The sequence below is a fragment of the Lissotriton vulgaris genome, chromosome 1_1, assembly GCF_964263255.1.
Source record: "Lissotriton vulgaris chromosome 1_1, aLisVul1.2, whole genome shotgun sequence".
Taxonomy (NCBI): Eukaryota; Metazoa; Chordata; class Amphibia; order Caudata; family Salamandridae; genus Lissotriton; species Lissotriton vulgaris.
This window is the reverse complement of record NC_141685.1, coordinates 1,291,830,901-1,291,851,327: the sequence shown is the minus strand read 5'-3', so window position 1 is coordinate 1,291,851,327 and position 20,427 is coordinate 1,291,830,901. Positions and strand designations below refer to the sequence as shown.

The window sequence follows — 20,427 nt, the reverse complement described above, 5'->3', positions numbered from 1 at the left end:
TGACCACGACTCCCCCTCCCTCCTGCAGACAGGCCTCAGGAACATTGCCACCTGGATGAGCACTAATATGCTTAAACTGAACGGCAGCAAAACAGAGGTCTTAATAGTGGGTCCAAACCAAAACCTCTGGAATCCTAGACACTGGCCATCAGAAATGGGCCCCTTACCAACCCCGTCGCAACAAGTCCGTAATCTTGGCATTACCATTGACAATGGCCTAACTATGGAGCCCCAAGTCAACAACCTCACAGCCACCTGTTTTACAATTCTGAGATGGCTCAGAAAAATCATTTGGATGCTCCCGGACGACACACAAAAGACTGTGGTCAACGCATTAATCACCTCCCGTTTAGACTACGGTAATGTACTCTACTTAGGGGCACCACAAGCACTCATGCGACGCCTCCAACTGGTGCAAAACGCTGCAGCCAGACTGCTATGCAAATGCCATAGGAGGGAACGTATGTCCGGTCACCTTAAGGCGCTCCACTGGTTAAGAATCGAAAATAGGGTCAAATTCAAAACTCTTAGCCTCATGCATAGAATAAAATGGGGTAATGCCCCCAGATACCTACAAAACCTCGTGCAAACCTACACGCCGGCTCAATGCCCGAGATCCTCCACTCAAGGACTTTTCTGTGTCCCCCAAAACACGCCGAGCAAGGATGGGAGGAAGATCCTTCTCGCTTCTAGGCCCCAAGCTCTGGAACTCCCTCCGGCAACCTCTCCGTTTGGAAACTCGCTACACTCATTTCCGCAAAGCCATTAAGACCTGGCTTTTCAACCAGTAACCTGGCCGAATAAATAAATAAATAAAGCTAATTCTAAAATAATAATATGATATTCAAACATTTAAACTATCCAATTCTAAAATAATATTATGCTGTGTGGAAAGAGCTGCGAGGAACTGCAGTTTATCCAAAAAAAGAAGCTAGGATTACAATTTGGTATCCGTATGTTTAATGTTTTATAATTGGAACAGATGGAATGCTGCCCTAACAATGTTTATTCATCGATAACTCGGCCTGGCAAGAAAAAAATAGAAAGTAATTAGCCAGGTATGCACACCTGAAAGGTCAGTTTGTCCCGCTGCAAGCGACTGATCATGAGACATGAATTTCTCTGACATGGAAGGGCTCTTTGCTTTTTAACAGATCGAAGCATGAAAGGGGAAGAAAAACAAGTTACTGTTTATCGCAGCTTGGGGAACAATGAATTTTGTATACCACGAGCGTTGTCCATGAGCCAAACTAAACTGCCTCTGAACAGCGGCTAAAGAAAAAGTAAGGGTGAAGCAAAGGAGACTGCACGAGCAGGATATTAAACAAGAGAACCATTCAGCCCCTATTGTGCAAACAGCAGTCTGCGGCGACGCAGCTCAAACACGCCTAATTCTAGGGAATGTGTACATGAAAATGACTGTTTGCACATTTGCTTTAGCTCTCGTGTAAGCAAAGCCAGGGGCAGCAATTCACCTAGGATGCAACAGGAAACCTCTGCAGGGCGATCAGGCCAAGCATTCGCGGTTCTGCGTTAAAGCTGGTGATAACCCTAACAAGACAAGCCCAGCTTCAAAAGTGGTGCGAGCGCCCGCCGTGACGAAAGTGAAAGCAGCATATGTTTCGAATAAACGCACTAGCAGCCCACCTCGCTTTCATTTAGTTGCTTCCCTGCGAAATGGATCCAATCAGCATGCCGTGCGACGCGGGAGCTTGTAATAAGAGAAGCTGACGAGGACGGAGTGGGAGAATGGAGGAGATTCACACGCTGTAAGGCTTAATGAGCCATTACAGAAAGCCAGATGGTCTGTGCACATCCACGCGCGCGTAACCGCACGCTGGAGGCCGGCAAAAGTATTTGGGTAGCACTTTGAAAACCCAGTTACTAAATGTCTCGCCAGAGCAGCGCTGGATCAGGCGAGACCTAAAAATGAATCTGTAGTGCTTGACTGCAGACCAGAAGCACATGTCAACACGAGGTATGATCTAGGCACCAAACAGGAACAGCATGCCAGCCTCCTGGAACACCAGTCCTAGCATGCTACACAGGAGAACTGAGTAGACTCACAAAAGGACAGCAAATGTAGGTACGTGAACTAAGCACTTCCCTTGTATTATATTTCCGGGCTAAGCCCACGTAGCGAAGCAGCTTATTTCTTACATTGTCCTCACAAATAACATTTCCAAGCTGTGACCTTTTGCATAAATTTGTACGCACTACAATGTTGGATTAATTTCTATGAAACTAAATCGGTTTTACATCTAGCTTCGCACAGCATTATCACAATGCCCTGAACATCGTGTACAAAGTCTTGCTCCTTACTCCGTACAAATGTCATCACTATCTTCATCCACGGGGCGACAGGGCTAGCTACATTTCCACAACATCACTAATCTATGCGTACATCGCAAGGCTACTTTCTATTATAAAAGATGACCATCCCAATAGATTAGTAGTAGAGGTGCTTCCGCTGACACCGAGGGTCCTTGCATCAGGGGTGGGGAATTCCTATCTCCCGACGCCCGAGACATCTAGATTTCTTAGGAGGGCTAGAGGTTTTAATTTGCACTTTGTCCAAAGGACAAGTAGACAGTTTTATAGTAGTAAGATACACAGCTGTACAACCCTGTAGGTCACAGCCAGTAAATAAGTTGCTCCGAGCAGTTTATTGGCAGTGAAAGGGTCAATGCAAAACTGGGGCCTGCATCTTAATTTCCCCAGAGCAGAACAACAAAATGATAAAGCAGAGCTCAAAGTTTGAGCCAGCTCGATAAGCTCGTGTGGCTTCCAGGTTCTCCCCTGGTCCTTTTATTATCTTCAAGCATGAGACACACATCGAGCTTCTGCAGCTCCAGTACACTCGCAGCAATGACATGTAACAGGCTGCTTTTTGTGCCTCTTGACCTCTTGCTCTGACTTGAACTGTATGACCCCTGCCTTGTATTCTCTGCTCCGCTCCTGGGCCTCATAGGGCTCCAATATCCCTGCTCATCTTCAACTCAATTTGATTTCCCTCCTTATGCACCTCCTCCTTGGCACTTTGTGTTTTCTGTACACCTTATGTTACACCCGGTGCCTGAACCACTTCACCCTCCGCTGCACTTCCCTGACCCGCTCCCCTTGGCCTCTCATACCTTACTTCATCGAGGCTTACATTAAAGTTCATCAGTTTCCCCATGGGCTTTCATGCAGGCCGAAGGCCACCCCCAATTCTGTTCTTTCACTAGGCCTCTCATCTCACTTTGTGCCTGCACCAGGGGCATTGTGAATACACCGCTGTAGCAACTACAGCAGCTGTAGAGTTTTTGATGGGCCTCTTCAGTCTGCAGGTCCGCAGACAAAGGCCCATAATAGACTTGAAAGGGTGGGTGGGAGAGTGAGTGAAAGGGTGGATGGATAGATGCATATATGAATACGTGAACGGGTGGATGTACAGATGCATGGAGGAATACATGGAAGAGTGGATGATAGATGCATACATTAATGAGTGAAAGGGTGAATAGATAGATGCATGTATGAATCAGTAAATGGGTGGATATATAAATGCAAGGATGAATACGTGCAAGAGTGGATGATAGATGAATACATTAATGAGTGAAAGGGGGAATGGATAGGTGCATGGATGAATAAGTGAGGCTGGATGGATAGTTGGATGAATGAGTGGAGTGAAAGGGTGGATGTTTAGATGCATGCATGAATGAGAGAAAGGGTGGATGTTTAGATGCATGAATGAATGAGTGAAAGGGTGGATGGAGAGGTGCATGTATGAAAGAGTGGATGGATAGATGCATGTGTGAATAAGTGAAAGGGTGGATGGATAGGTGCATGTATGAATAAGTGAAAGGGTGGATGTATAGATGCATGGATGAATACGTGCAAGAGTGGATGATAGATGCATACATTAATGAGTGAAAGGGTGAATGGATATAAGGATGAATGAATGAGTGTAGTGAAAGGGAAGATACATGGATGAATGAGTGTAAGGATGGATGTTTGAAAGAATGGTAGGATAAGTGCAAGTGTGAATGAAGGGATGGGTGAGTGGATGGATAGGTCGAAAGTGGATTGATGAGTGAAAGTATGGACGGCTTATTGAAAGGGTGGATTAAGTGGTGAGAGAGTAGATGAATAGATGGCTGAGTGGGCGGGGATAGATGGCTGAGTGGGCGGGGATAGATGGCTGAGTGGGCGGGGATAGATGGCTGAGTGGGCGGGTGGAAGGGTTGATGGATGGATAGGTGGACAGTTGAGTGTAAAGGTGGATGGAGGAATTAGTGAAGGGTGGATGGATATATGAGCGAAACGGAAGATGTACGGGTGAAAGGGTGGATGGACGAGCGAAAGCATAAATGGAGGAAGTGAAAGGATAAGTGGATAGATGAGTGAAAAGGAGGATGGATGGATGGGTGGATGGATGGATGGATGAGTGAAAGGATGGATGAATAGGAGTGAAGAGGAGGATGTGTAGAGTGAAAGGATGGATGGATGAGTGAAAGAAGGCTGGATTGATCAGTTGGGTCGATAGGTTTGGAGATGGCAGGATAGCTTTGAACAGGGGCTTCATGAACACCACACTTTTCAGCTACAGTAGAGGCGGAGCTCTTGATGGGCCTCTTCTGTCTGCAGCTCTGCAGACAAAGATTCGTAATTGTGAAAGGATGAATGGATGTGGGTGAAAGGATGAGTGAGTGAAAGTGTGGCTGGCTAGATGGGTGGATGGATGGGTTACAGGGTTTAAGGATTAGAGAGTGAAAGGATGGATGAGTGTAAAGGATAAATGGATGGATGAGTGGAAGGATGGATTGATGGATGGGTTGAAGAGTGGGTGGAAGGATGAGTGAAAGGGAAGGTGGATAGATGAGTGAAAGGGAGGGTGTATGGATGAGCAAAAGGATGGATGGTTGAAATGGATAGGTTTGGAGATGGATGGGTAGGTTTGGAAATGGATGAGCGGATGGACTGACGGACGAACAGTTTGGTGAAAGGCTAATGGATAAAAGAATGAATGGGGGCCAATGTAAAGGTGAAATGCTAGATATCAGTGTGTTAAAGGATGAATGGATAGATGCTCAGATGGAAGAGGCAAGAGAGCTATTCTGGCGAGGATTCCAATTAATTTTTTGCTTGCTTGGTGTCATAAGAACTTTGGATCAACGTGGTGGGTATTTTAATTTTCTGGTAACTCACTTGGCCTACACTATGCTCGTTTCTCTACCTTGGGATTATCAGGTAGGCGTGCTGCTGTATGCCAGCGCGTTCTTACTAGACCGCTGGTATTTGGTCTCATAAAGGCCATGTTGCCATAGAAATTCCTGGCACTGAACAAAACTACTTTATAAAAGAGCACACAATGAAGCCAGCTCACAGATAGGAAGAGATAGCATTTTAATAAAAGCACAAAGTCTTGGTTAACTCAGATTTAATTAGGGGCTCAGTTGTTAAAGTATCAAAGGGCACCCATGATATGACTTTGTATTCATGTAGATCTACGTTTTTCATGAATTCACATGAATTTCCTTAAGTAGGCCAGGAAACCGTAGTCCTAGAAAATCTTTGTGAATTGCATCTTAGCATGAGCAAATATGAATATGCCCCAGCGGAAATCTGTTGACTGTTTACAAGTTCACTTTTTCTCCAAACACACTTTTTTCCAGCCATGGAAGAAACTTTACTTCTGCTATTGTCAGGGGTAAATTGCCGACCTTTCTCAGTATGGGAAAAGATTACAGAAGAGCTGGTGAGAAACTCCAAAATTCAAATCTTTCTATAGTAATAGCCTGACAACCAGAAAGGCTATTATCAGAGCTCTTCTATAAAGAGATTGCAGCCATTATTTGACGGCGCACTACATGGCACCAAAGGGACAAGTGGATTTTGTTACAGGACATGTAGATTTATGAAGCTACTTGTCCCATGGACAAGTACATATTTCATAAAATTCCACACCCCTGCTTGCATGCTGAGAAATCACCACATGGCAACCTGACATCTCGTGAGGGGTGTCCAGTTTGTGACCAAGAACGGGGTCCTTCACTCTAACCCATCAGGTAATGAGGTTGAATCGTCCCTTGGAGGAATTCTTGGCTCTACACCTATACCCACTCTAGGTACACTTAGAGTAAGATTTGCACAGTAGGAGTACGCTAGATTACTGCCTTGTTTATATGCCTGCATATATACAATTGTTTAGCATCATGGTAGAACTACATCTACTATTTACGCTTTTGGTGCTTGCAATCATGTTTATCTGCTGCTGTCTACTAATCATTGTACCACACCTATTTTATGCAAGAATAACGTTGGTTCAATAAATATTATAGAAAACGTCTCACTGTGTATTCTCTGTATACTTCTCTGAGAATAAGCAAGCACAAGTGACGGACCAAAGGGTATTGTACTGTTTCCACAATTCTTGAGGAATCAGGGTTGTCATGTTTAGTGGTTGCCAGAAACCATTCGCTCCCTGGTAGATTAGGGGGTCTTACGCTGGCACTGACAGATAGCTGGCCTATAGGCCAGCATATCATGCGGCGGTGTCTGGAATCAGTTTTGACACCAAGCCCTTAGTTTATATTGTCCGAACAATGCGCAGGTCCTACAAGACACTTGTATGCCATCAAAATCCACCCTTCACAAACAAACCCCTGTTCCACTGAGAATCCCCCTACGCAACCACACATCTAAGATTCAAGATTGATTGGAGGCACAGAGGCCCCCATTCATGGTCAGCCCATAAAAGGGTGCAATTTGGATCTATTCTGACACAGCATGGATTTAAATTTCCTAGGTGAGATAAATAGCACCTGTTTTAAGACTACAATGGATGAGAAATAGCGTGCAGAGTTTGGTGCTTACTGCACCAAAATCCACACCCTACTTTTACCCAGGGGAATGTGGTATTTATCACACAACTAGTAATGGTAATTAATATATGTGGTAAAAGGATTTACAGCACATATAATTATTTGGGATGATCGTAATCCGGACATAGCAGACAAACCTTGCCCACCACCCGGCATGAGATTCAGGTACTGCAAGTCCATTTACAAGATTTGGTGAACTTTGAAAGATTAAGTCTGAAAGTCAAAGATTACTCGACTCATGCAGCATATTAATTTTCCAGCTTAAAAGAGACTCTTGCCTCAACTGATATATTTTAAAATATTGCCCATTTGTTTAAGCCTGTTATTGAAGAGTTTTTTTGTTTTTCATTTAGACAGTAGTCTCTATATTTGGGGAAGCAATGTGTAGTACCCCAGTGTACCACACAATACTGGTTAATGAGGAGAAGTATTTATTCACGTTGTACAGTTAACAGCACCAGGAGACAACTGTCAGCTTGGTTTCCATTACCAACATCCCACGAGAACTTAGAACACATAACCAAGAACATTCTACCCAGAATATGAGTGATATAATAGATCATAACAACATCTTACCCTTTTACACAATGGATACATTTACATATGACCATTGAATACCATATTTGATTTACGATAATACTGTTAAAATAGAAAAAAAGTCTACTCAAACAAAGATAAACACAAAAAGAAACTTAAGCTCTATGACTTGTTATACATAATAAACACCCAAAGCAATCATTACACATTCCTGACAAACAATTGATCCAAATATAGACCAACCAACACCCAAATGAAAGGCCACAATATATACTATGTTTTACTAATGAAACCAAACAGGTTTCCTGATGATTCTTCTTGGGTGAGTAAGATTATCCACACCTTGGGCAAGATCTGAAACCCTAGACAGACCATCCTCCTCTTTTGCATCCATCACTTCTATATTTTTAGCTTTAACCACCCTAAAACAATTCCAACATTCATCTCTTTTCGCTCTAACTGAATGTTCATTAGCAGCTTCTACCTTTAAAGGTTCTCTAAACTTTGATTGACCCTTCGGCGCATGAGAAGGTTCTCTTATGCAGGCCCAATCTCCTTTCATAATGTCATTACCATGCCTGCCCACTCCATGTTTCTCATCAAAACGTTGCTTCGATTTTTTCTCTGCCCTATCTCCACCTTCGGGCAGTCACACTTATCCATATCACTTTCATGGAAAGAGCCAGACTGACACTCTTTCAACCATGCTGCAAACATTTCACTAGCAGGTAACAAACCTCTCATAATCTCAAAAGGTGTTTTACTTGTAACCACATTTGGACTGGTCCGATGGGCAAACAACATATCATCCACTGCCATATGCACACCAATACTGTACTTACCAGTCCACTGGATATAACTTACTAGTGTTATGTTCATTTTCTCCAACAAACCATATCTGCAGGTGATACAGTGCAACCTTTTGTGTTCGATACCAGATTTATTCAAATACTAATTTCTTTTTAAACAAATTGAACTTAGTTATTGGAGACTAGCTCATTCGGAAACCCTTCTCTCAAAGGTTTTGCTGGGAATTATATTACAGCACTAGTATCTGGTTCTGGGACGAATTCCACCTCCCACCACTTACTATAATATTCAACTAAAACCAAGGCTTATCTAAACCTTGGTGGCAAAATACTGAAAAGATCAATGAAATTTCCTGCAAGCTTCGCCTAAGTCCTTTCAGGAAGCTGAATGGGGTGAAGAGGTGGGGTAGCAGTTTTCCAAACCAAGTAACTTGCCGAGCAAATAATACAATCCCTGACAGTTTGAACAATTTCATTGTCCTTACTGGACCACCAATACACAGAACATATTCTTCTTTAAGTGACTGTTTGTCCCAAATGGCCCCTCATGCCTAGCATGAATGATCCTTTCTCTGAGTAAAACCGGTGTATAAACTTCTCCCCTCGCATAATTAAATTCTCGTCTTCTAGCGTCAACTCATCTAAAATCTTAAAATACGGTTGGGCACTTGAAGGTAATGGGCTTTCTTTTGGCCACCCTCCAATCACAAATTCACAAACCATTTTCAGATCTTCATCTTTCTCCAAACATTCCATCCATCACTCTCTATCAAAAGCACTCTCATAATACATCAACAGCTTGTAATGAGACATTCTAGGTCCTCATCCCCAGGTTCTCTTTCCATAAACACAGATAGTGATCTTGACAGGTAGTCCGCTCTGATAGTCTTCCCACCAGGGATATACTCAATAGCAAAATAGTACTGGAGAAGTTTTGCACTCAATCTGGCAATTCTGGGCATTAAAAATCTCTGATAACACCACCACTCAAAATACCAACCAGAGGTTTATGGTCTGTCTTATGGTCTGTCAATATCCTAAAATGCCTACCCCAAACAAAACACTCGCTCAACAACATGCAACCAGTTCTTTTTCAATTACAGAGTTTTTTTCCTCATTGTATCGCAGAGCCCTGGATACAAAACCTACAGTTCTTTAACCTAGATCACACTACTTGGGAAAGGCTTGCCCATAATCCACTGTTACTTGTGCCAGCAGAGATAAGGCATTGACTGGCAGGATCAACCGGAGCCAACATTTTCTCTGAACTTATCTTCTCCTTCAACTGGACAAAATCCTCCCAACACCTCTCATCCCACTTGAAAAAATTTTACTTTTTGACAAATTCCTCAAACTCTCTCAGTCTTACTGACAACATTTTTGATGAACTTAGCATAAAATTCACAAACACTCAAAAACGATAACACCTGTTCCTTACTGTTGGGTGCAGGGGCTTTCACAGTGGCCTTAACTAAACCTGGGAGTGGTTCTATCCCTTGTCGTGCAAAAACATGCCCCAAATATTTAATCCAGGACTTGGCAAACTCACACTTTTTGACATTAGCAACCACCCCAGCCCAACCATCGATGCCCTCGAACAGAGACTCCATGATGCGTTGGAAGACTAACAGGCAGATGCCAAACCAAAAGGCATCCTCTCGGATTGAAAAATACCCACTGCAGAAATTAAAGCTGCGAGATGCCTACAGGATTGTTCTAATTTCACTTGATGGTAGGCGGGTGCAAAATCAATTTTGCTAAATGAAGATGCATCAGCAAAACTAGAAAAAATGTAAGTGATTCACGGTAGAGGATGCAAATCTACCCAGATTACTTTATTCGGACTGCGCAGGTCAATACAAACTCCTAAATATCCTGTTTTTAGGTCTCAACCTACAGCATTGCTTTAGCAATGCTTTTTAGGGTCGAGATTATAGTGAGGCTTTCAAAAGTCTAGCCAAACGGCTGTGGATCGCATACAGTTCATGTAAGGCAGGCGCGTGCACATTACCAGCCACATCCCACACCATGCCTCGGCATCGGACTTCAAAGGAAGCCGCTTCCCCGCCACCCCCCCAATCAGACTTCAAAGGAAGCCACTCTCCGACCCCCTCCGCGCAATGCCAGAACATCCTTTTAGGGCTGCGACAACCCGCCCCAACATAGGATGGAAGCATGAGGCATTTATTAATTGTAAATCAAGATACGTTGTCTATAGTCTATAGTATCAAGTGCCCATGCGGTTTGATCTATATAGGTAAGACTAATCAGGAAGTCCGCTCACGAATCCAGCAACATAAATCAAGAATCAATAAGAACGTGCTAACAGCCCCATTGGTCAATCACTGGCGCCTACAGAATCACAGGGACTCAGATCTGATGGACAGTGATCACAAAAGTAGAGAAGGACGCAAGAGGAGGAGACCTTGACCTGAAACTATCTAAACACGAGGCAATGCTTATTGTCAAATTCAATGCTGCAACACATGGACTCAATGAGCTCACTGAAATATATAAACTGAACTAAACTTTAACGCATCCTGAGTGTCTCATGCACAATGTTTTCATGAACTGACAACTGGGTGCCAAATGCACAAGTAAAGATTACCAACGTTATGGACCCCAATTGGTTGTCTGCTGACATCCCAATCTAAAATGGCCGACACACTGTGACCTCACTTGCACATTCATCAATTGAACAACATAATCGCCCAACAAGAAAGGTACCATTAGAGATGTAACCAAGTGAAAATAATGTCCTTCATCCGACATTGTGATTTCCAAATTACTTATAAAGAAGAAATGTTTTAATCGTCAAAAAATATGTTATTATCAATTTTCTACCGGCTGTCAGAAACGAACTTAACATTGGGAAAACACTAATTGCATTTATTGGATCCCATCAGTTGTATTTTACCTCGTAAAATTCACAGAAAACAAAGACACTGTAAGCGTCGGGACTACAATTCCCATGAGCCTTCATGGGACAGGAAATGTGTCACATAATTAGACGCGGCCCGAGTGTCTGAGACAGCGCGATTGGAAATATGGCCATACCAGCGAAGCGGGTCAGAAAAAATGCCGTCTGAATCAGGTAAGGACAGCCTAAACACCCCTACCTCGAGAACGGCTGCCACGCAAAAAAACGACATTAAGTAATTAATACAACCTAAATTCCTCCTACTTTCCTTCCAGAGTTCGCCCGCCCTCTTTGAACCCCATTGCAGATGGCGACCTTTAAAGAAACAAGTAAGTGCTTGTTGGCAAGAGGTTTTAAAGTAAATTAAGCTTCTTCCCTCAGACCGGCTTACCGCATATCCATTCCTCCTTGTAGGAAGGTTGGATCGCGACGCTGCACTAAAGAAACTGGTCCCCTCCGTCCCCGAACCGAGCGGGTTTGAAAAAACACTACACTAGTAGGTAAGCCTGACCTTGCTATTGATAGGAAATGAGGCCAACTCGGGCAATCATTCGGGGTACTGACTTTCCGCATTACCTCATTACAGAATCCACCCGCCCTCCATGATTCAATCACGGTCACCAGCCATTGATTAACAAGTAAGCAGCAAGATTCCTTGCCTCTAAGATATGAGTTATGCATTTTTGTTTTGAACGAGGCAGTGACCAACCCCTTACCTTTTTTCAGGACAGGCTGCATATATGCTACACAGTCCTCCGTTACTACAAGTAAGTTCTTGAGTTTTCATCCAGTCCTAGCTTTACATTAATACAGTATACCGGACAATGATGGGGTCATTTTCTACACAGGTCCACTGTTCTGTTGACTCATTCATTGTCCTGTCGGGCTATTGCATAACCCACAACTAGCTTTAAAAGGTAAGAGAAGTAAGCTTGAGTGATGCTGGTTGGAGCTAGGCGACTATATTTACAGTTATGTGCCTAATAGAAAGGTTTTTGCTCTCCCCCCTTTTTACAGCTTTGTTGTCCTGATGAGAACTCCCCCAGTCATGTGAGTTCGAAATGCGTAGACAATCTATGCCATCTAAGTAAAAGGAGTAAAACAAAAACTTTATTGATAGGAATGTATTTTATATGGCTTACTGTGAATATTTCAATTCCAGTGTGTATGTATATCGAATGATGAATGGCTGTGCGTGTATGAGAGTATGATTGTTTTTGAATATAAGAAATGTATATTTTTGCAATTGTATAAATATCTGTTGGTAAATATTGTATAAAATGATATATGGTGTATAGGAGGTCTTGTTATGTACAATGAATTGGTGAATTAATAACCGAACGTCTTTTTGTTGAGATAAAATCCAAAAATAAAATAAAAGATTTACTCAGACATAATTTTGTCATGGTACCATAGTGTATAATTCGTATGGTCCTCAGGATTTAGTATTAAAAAAAAAAAATCGAGACAGTACTGGCATTTTCTTGTTCAATTAGAACATCCTTTTAGGGCTGCGACAACCCGCCCCGCCCCCCCCTCTCTCCTTCTCCCTCTCTCCTCTTCCTCGCACAACTCGCATTTATTATTTTGTTTAATTATTTCGTATTGCCAATGCTTGTTTTTCCTTCGCTTGCCCCGCAATCACTTTAGCAGCGCCTCTGATGTTCTCCTTCAAAGAACATCCTTTTAGGGCTGTGATAACCTGCCCCGCCCCCTCCCCCTCCCTCTCCATCTCTCTTCCTTGCACAACTCACTTTTTTTTTTATTATTTCATATTGCCAATGCTTGTTTTTCTGGTGATAACCAACGGAGGTAACTAAACCAAAGATTCAATTGGTTTGATAATCCCCTTATATGCACATTTTCTCAGTATGTTTGCCATCTCTTTTATTTGATGCTAAAAGGCACCATTCAAGTTTTTTTTATAGGTACCACGCTATCCAGAACTGTATTCTGGTGTCTGAACCCTCTAATCTTTCCCAATCTCGCCTCAAAAACCTTAGGAAACTTTTCCATCCAAGGATTGTTAGTGTCCATGGAATTCTCTCTAACTACTAATCTTTCACACATTGTTCAATCCACTTGTAGAAATAACCGGAGTTACCAGTTCCTGTAGGATGCAGGTGTTGCTGTGGACGCCAAACCGCTTGTCGCCAAATTGTACTACCCCAGTGTGCCACACACGGATTAAAGAGAAGTATTTATTCATGTTGTACACTTATCAGCACCAGGAGACAACTGTCAGCCTGGTTTACATCACCTACATTCCATGAGAACTTAGAACACATACCCAAAAACATTCTACCCAGAGTATGAGCACTATGATAGATCACCACACAATCGTCACACATATCTGGGGACAATATCAGGGAAAATTATCCCCGTCCTGCTTTCTAAATGTGTATAGAATTGAATTGGCATTTGTATAGCACATGGCTACCCGGAGGCATCCCAGCGCTGAAGCTGTAACTAGTGGACAGATACCCTAGGGGAAAAGCCAGGTCTTTAGCTGTTTTCGGAACATCAGGTGATTTGGTTCCCTACGGATGTTCAGCAGAAGGGCATTCCAGCATCTGGAGGCATTAAATGAGAAAAGCTGTCTGCCACTTCTTAATCCTAGGGACCACAGCAAGGTGAAATTCATCTGAGCTCAGTTTTCGGTTTACCCTGTAGGGTAAAATCATGGCTTTGTTGATGGGGGGGGGGGGGGGGGGGCCATGCCCGTCCAGCAACTTATGGACTATGCAGAGGGCCTTAAAGTTGATTCTCTCTTGCACCGGGAGCCAGTGGAGAGAGCATAGTGCAGGCCTTGCTGAGCATTGATTAGGGGTCTCAGGGAGTAGCCTTGCTGCACAATTTTGTACGACCTGCAATTTCACGATCACTGCATACGGGGCACCTAAGTAAAGGGTATTTCCATAATCTATCCTCAACAAAATTAGAGCCTGGATAAGTAATTTTTTTGCTTGGAAAGGTAGGAGGGGGAGGATTTTGCGGATCATTCTTAGCAGGCCATAGCATGAAGCAGCAGTCTTCCTAGCCTGTACTGTGAAAGTAAGGTCTTGGTCTAGCCAGATTCCCAGGCTTTTAATCTCTGTCTTGGGAACCGGCACCGGACCGATAGAGGAAGGCCACATGGTGCTTGGTAGCAAACTTCGAGAATTGCCGAGGATTATGAGCTCGGTCTTTTCACCATTAAGTTTCAAGTGGGAAAGACTCCTCCACTTGGCGACTTCCTCAATGCAGGAAAGATTAGTATTGTGCAGCTATCACCAATTACTCTCCCCCGATGGAGCTTTACTCTGACGTAAGCCTTAGGGTGTGACTTTTTTTCCAACAATCTTTATTTGCAGGTTTTCATTGCAAAAACAGTACATATTACAATGGCAGCAGATTTTGATAGCAGTTGTACAGCATGGTAAATTAACAAACAATACATAGGAAAGGTGCTTATGGCAACTCAAATAGGATGCAAGAAATAGGTCTAAAAAAGTGCAGAATAGTTCAATGAAATGCTATGCAAAACATGAGTAAATAAAGAAACAACGCTATATTAAATTACCTGCATCACGGTACAGGGCGATGAACCAGAGGCGAAAATGAGGTAACAGGGGGTGGGCTACTGAGGAGGTTGGTAGGTGAAGGGCTGGCGAGCCAGTGTGAGAGAATCCTTATTCTCTGGTTATTGAGAATTAGCGGCCAGGAGGGGTAGAGCTGTAAAGGATTACGGGGGAAGAAATGGGAGTTGATATCTGGAGAGGTACAATGCGTTGCGCAATAGTGTTAAAGGGCAGCCTACGGGAGCAAAGACTTATCTAGTTTTAGTGGGAGTAGGGGGGAGGGGTTCACTCAGTGCTGTTTATAACTGATCTAGGAGAAGATCCAAAGGAGCGGCTATAGGGGGCTTATGGGAGCCATCTAGCTTCCTTCCTAACCAAGGCTGATCTCTTGCCCTTAGCCCATTTCTCACGCCCAAAGTGCAAATAAGTGGAAATTTAGACTTACAATGGAGATAAGCATTCCTTTAGGTTGCAGGAGGGCAAAATTGACAAACCATGAGGTCGCACAATCCTTTTTAGAGCGCCTACATATTCCCAGTGAAATTGAGGTCCAGTTTAGGGAAACAGGATGGGCTGTGATAGTAGACAGAAGATTTGTGATTTGTCTGTGGTTGGGAGGGAAAAGGTTCCCCTCACTCAAGTCGTCCAAAGGGGATCTTGTGACCTTTGAAATCAACGTGTGCGAATGTCAAGTATGGTGAAGGTGGAAACTGTGCAATGGTGCCAATGGTGCTCAAACTATTTTTATTTAGAGAGGGGGTGCTGTTCAATAACGTCACTTCACTGAAGGCAAAGGGCATATTTAATCATGTTTCTTTGAAGAGACAAAAATGCTGCAGAAAAAAAGCATTTCAATCCCACCTTGATGCTCATTCTCCATGTAAACTATGTCAGTACCCCTACTTCCAGCGCCACTGGATGGTGATTGGTGGGGGTCCTCAGACTCAATGTCATCTACGGTACTGCTGTCGTATAACAGTAATTACATTTCTCCCTGCAAACGAAATAAGTGGCACTGCGCCAGAGTCGTTCTGGAGCAATAAATCTTTAAGGCACTGACAGATCGATAGTCAGCATTTTGGTGTGTTTATTTGAAACCAACTTAGTGTCACAACTATGGAACTGATAGGACGGAAAACAAATACTTTCCTCTGTTCCTTTTTTTTTCCAGTGAGGTGTACATTAAAACAATAACTCTGAGACATGTTCTTTATTGATTGCGATAATGCATGTTATTCCGCTCCTGTGCTAGTATTTTTAGAATCCACGAAAACTTAGTTTCGGAATCCCCATTGCCCCTAGCAACAGACGCCTTTTAGTGCCCGTATGTTGGTTGCGACCTGGCATTCTCTTGTTGCCATCTTTATGCTGCCTACGCCAGCTGCATGCTGCACCCATAATGAACACAATCCATGGTTATACTTTGTTACCATCCTTCAGACCATACATATCCCATTATCAGGAGAAAGTGCCTGCCGCCCTTCTGCCCAATCCTACCGACCTATCTTGTACCCTACAACAATATGTTACCTCAATGCCCGTATTGGAACACAGAGACGCTTGTCTTTACTCGAAAGTACAACTTGCCTACCTATTCTGATGCCTCTCTTTAGTCCCTTGTTGCTTTTATTTGCCCCATGTAGGGTATTTCACATCTTTGGTACTCGTGGGTTTTACTCCCGCGTCCATATTCCCTGCACTCACACTTGCCCCCTTTGCCCTCTACCATCTATAGAACCGGTCCACCCTTTTGTGTCCGTCTGTTGGGCCCAATTCCCACCTTACCCGTCAAGTAGTTAGTCCATTTAAGCAGGGGACCCTCCATCGCCAGAAGCACAGATACCGAAAACCTCGGCGAACACACACGGAGGTGGTACCATGTTCATTTCCACCAATTACTGTCGCCGCCGAGAAGCCGGCAGAAGACGATCGACGTAGACGCAAGCCAACCCCCGGCGTCTGAAGTAAGTCGTCCCCCTTTGATGACCAATCACGTAAAGCCATTCCGCATGTGTTAAGAAGGCAAACGCACGTCTCGACCAAAGAAAACGCTCCTAAAGCGGGATGATTCCGTTGTTCACAAGGGACCCAAAATCATCTATGCCATGGCTGCCACCTAGCGACGATCTTCTGATGTTAAAAAAATTTAAAAAAAACTGGAAACAAAGGAAGGACACCATTTAGTGGCCGGAATCAGTGGCCATCTTCGTTTGCTACGCTTGGGTGATTTCGGAATCTTAATAGTTATCGATAGACTGTATACAACGTTTCAAGGAGCAAACAATGAAAATTTTTCTTATAATGGATATTTTACAAGCTCACTTTCCGCGCAGATTTATTTAAAGAACTGAATCACTGTCAAGCGGCTTTTGATGCAGACTCTTCTCATAGCAGCCAAGGTTTCAGATTGCTATGTGCGACATTTCATAATTTCAGTGTAATTATGAGTGACATTTCCACAAATAAGAGTGACACTTTCTCGCAAGCAATGAAGACAAGGGAAACATATAAATATCGGAAATTACACCAATTAAAGCACAGCTGCTAATGTTTGAGATTGCTTATGTGTAACATTTTCATAGATTCAGTGGATTTCTGAGACATTCAGAGACTAAATGTGTGACACTTGAAGTGACACTTTCTTGCAACCAAAATCACGCAATGAAGTACATGGAAACAGGCAAATATCAGAAAACACACTCATAACCTGAAAGTCACACTCTGCAGTAGGTGCTTTTAAAGCTATTTTAAAATTTCTAAATAATCAGCACCTTCCAACTCAACCTCAGCTACAGGTGCGACTGAACCACAATTATCAAAGGGAACTCTGTGACAAAAGCAGCAACCCACTGAGCAAACTACATACAATACAGTTCTGTTATATGGTGGTAGACTTTCTTTATAGTAAGCATATTAACCCTCTGCACTACTTTATGGTGAGAGTGAAACCTACTAGTAGAGAATAGTATGACCTCTATCCAGCGGAACTTTAATCCCCCTACTTATCTGTGACTTTCACTTAGCAAGTCTCTTAGTGTTTTGCAAAAATAAAACCAGATGCTTCGTACTGTCAAGCAAGGATATTCAACCCTTCGAACTAATAAATCAGCAAAACAACTGCTGGTTTAATTACACAAAATTGCTGCCTTAGATGGCCCGGTATTTACAGCACAGACAACTTGAGTGTGCCATTGCACGGCGCTATGCTGTGCAGGAGCCCCCTCCCCATTCTCGCAACAAATAGTTTAAATGGCAGGAGTAAATTATATTAAAATGTGACTTACTAAGTCTCTTGATGAAAGGATCCACCGAGAGAAGCAGCTGGGGCACCGTGGAGATTGCTTGCCTGAGTCAGAGCAAGCCGTGCTGCACTGCCTCAGCTTGTGCACCTGCTCCCACGGTTGAGACTCATCCTGTTAGTGGTGAGTCTGGGGCACAAGTTGGGCTCTACCTGGACAGGGCACAGCAACAGCACATGGGGAGGTCAAGAGCAGGTGAGCAGAGTTGATCTGTTCTAGAACACCGTCTTCCTCCTTTTCTCAGCCATGCAGCAGGGCACACAGCAGAACAGCAAGTAATTCCTGGGTGCCTTGAGGCCCGGCTGGCGGGCAGGAAATTGAATATCCTGCTACAGCCTGGGCCCACCGGAACCGGCTCCTCCCCAACCAACAGTGTTTCCACGTGGAGCCTAATGCGACCCGAGACACATCTACAGAAAGCAGTTTTGGCGCTAGTTTAAACAGCCTCTTTGTAAAGCCATCTTTAAACTTAATATTTAATTTGGAATAAGCAGGTAGCCGGTGGTGGTGCCTCTGAAGAAAGGAGTTAGAGACAACCTTTTCCCCGACCTCATCCTCCGGGCACGGCACAGATCCTCCTCCTGTCGAGACGAAGTGTGGGGCTCCGCAGCCTTTGCCCCTAATAGCATTTCTGTTGTGAAAGCAATACGTTACACTTTCCACAACCTACACGCTGAGCTTTCCAAATCACACAAGCGCACTATAGCACTAACTCCTGACTAAGAGGGCAAACTTCATTTTACCAGAACAGCAATTATATTCCCATGGTAAGGATCTGTGCCAGTCACTCTTTCTGACTGTAACCACCCACTCACTAGTCTTGCTGCAGTGTAATGAAGGTGAAGTCAATCATACTGCGGCGCAACGCGTGTCGGGTGAATTTCTGTTACTTTGCAGCAGCTTATCGCTGCAGACTCTCCCCAAGCCTGTTGGAAGCAGCGTGCACTGCACACTGCCAATCCAGAGAGACAAACCAGCTTTAGTTTCAAGTCAGTAAGGTGCATGATTGCTTAGCACTGCTGACAAGGCGCTATCATGCGTGACTTCGCATTTCAGTGCGGTGATGTGGACCACCACACTGAAATGTGTTAGTGTCACGCCTGATGCGTGATACTTGGCAGGGCTGTGCTCACTTCTCACTAGTGGAGAAGTCACAGCATGACGTCATGGGAGGGGAGCTTTGTAGGGGAAGGAAAATTCTTTAAAGAGAGTAATTTTCTCTCTGGATTTCCCTTCGCTTTTTGAAATTTAGGAGCTGCAACATTGTTGTGGTGTCACCAGGGCTTTAAGTGGAAGCTTTTTCAATATGATATAAAAACCATAGTTGCTGCTTATTGATTTTATGCGGTACAAAAGAGGGTGGTGATGGACGGAGCATCTGAACCAATCAAACACTCACACCCAGTCAACAGATCTGGGTTTAATCCATCACCGTTCTTTAACCCACTGTGCCACCCCAGTTCAGACATGGCCACATGCAAATCAGTCTGACCCTGTGCCTCAAGGGAACAGTCCAGCCCGAACTGCCAAGCCATGCCTTCCCTGGACCGGAAACAAGTTTCCGAGGACCGGTTTCTGCCATTTCAGCCATCTTCAGCCCGGCTTACTTGAATCCAGTGGCAAAGTGAGCAAGGGACTCACGTCTGAGCATACCCTGCCAACTTATGGCAAACAAAGTGGTACAAAAGGGGGTGGTGATGGACGGAGCATCTGAACCAATCAAACACTCACACCCAATCAACAGATCTAGGTTTAATCCATCACAGTTCTTTAGCCCACTCTGCCAACCCAGTTCAGACATGTCCATATGCAAATCAGTCTGACCCTGTGCCTCATGGGAACAGTCCAGCCCGAACTGCCAAGCCATGCCTTCCCTGGATCGGAAACAAGCTTCCGAGGACCGGTTTCTGGCATTATAGCCGTCTTCAGCCCGGCTTGCTTGAATCCAGTGGCAAAGTGAGCAAGGGACTCACGTCTGAGCATACCCTGCCAACTTATGGAGAACAAAGTGGTACAAAAGGGGGTGGTGATGGACGGAGCATCTGAACCAATCAAACACTCACACCCAGTCAACAGATCTGGGTTTAATCCATCACCGTTCTTTAGCCCACTCTGCCACCCCAGTTCAGACATGGCCATATGCAAATCAGTCTGACCCTGTGCCTCATGGGAACAGTTGAGCCCGAACTGCCAAGCCATGCCTTCCCTGGTCCGCAAACAAGCTTCCGAGGACCGGTTTCTGGCATTTCAGCCATCTTCCGCCCGGCTTGCTTGAATCCAGTGGCAAAGTGAGCAAGGGGCTCACGTCTGAGCATACTCTGCCAACTTATGGCGAACAAAGTGGTACAAAAGGGTGTGGTGATGGACGGAGCATCTGACCCAATCAAACACTCACACCCAGTCAACAGATCTGGGTTGAATCCATCACTGTTCTTTAGC

The 20,427-nt window shown here is 44.0% G+C and overlaps 1 protein-coding gene across 1 annotated transcript in view; it reads right to left on the bottom strand.

Annotated features, from left to right (window-relative positions):
• Positions 1-16,605, bottom strand: part of LOC147749018 (pleckstrin homology domain-containing family A member 3-like) — a 157,706-nt gene extending 141,101 nt beyond the window's left edge. Inside the window, exon 1 of the mRNA XM_086965282.1 lies at positions 16,475-16,605. Within this exon, the coding sequence (XP_086821408.1) occupies positions 16,475-16,514 (40 nt within the window). The 5' untranslated portion in view covers positions 16,515-16,605. The remainder of the gene's footprint in view (positions 1-16,474) is intronic.
• Between the last annotated feature and the right edge of the window lie 3,822 nt (positions 16,606-20,427).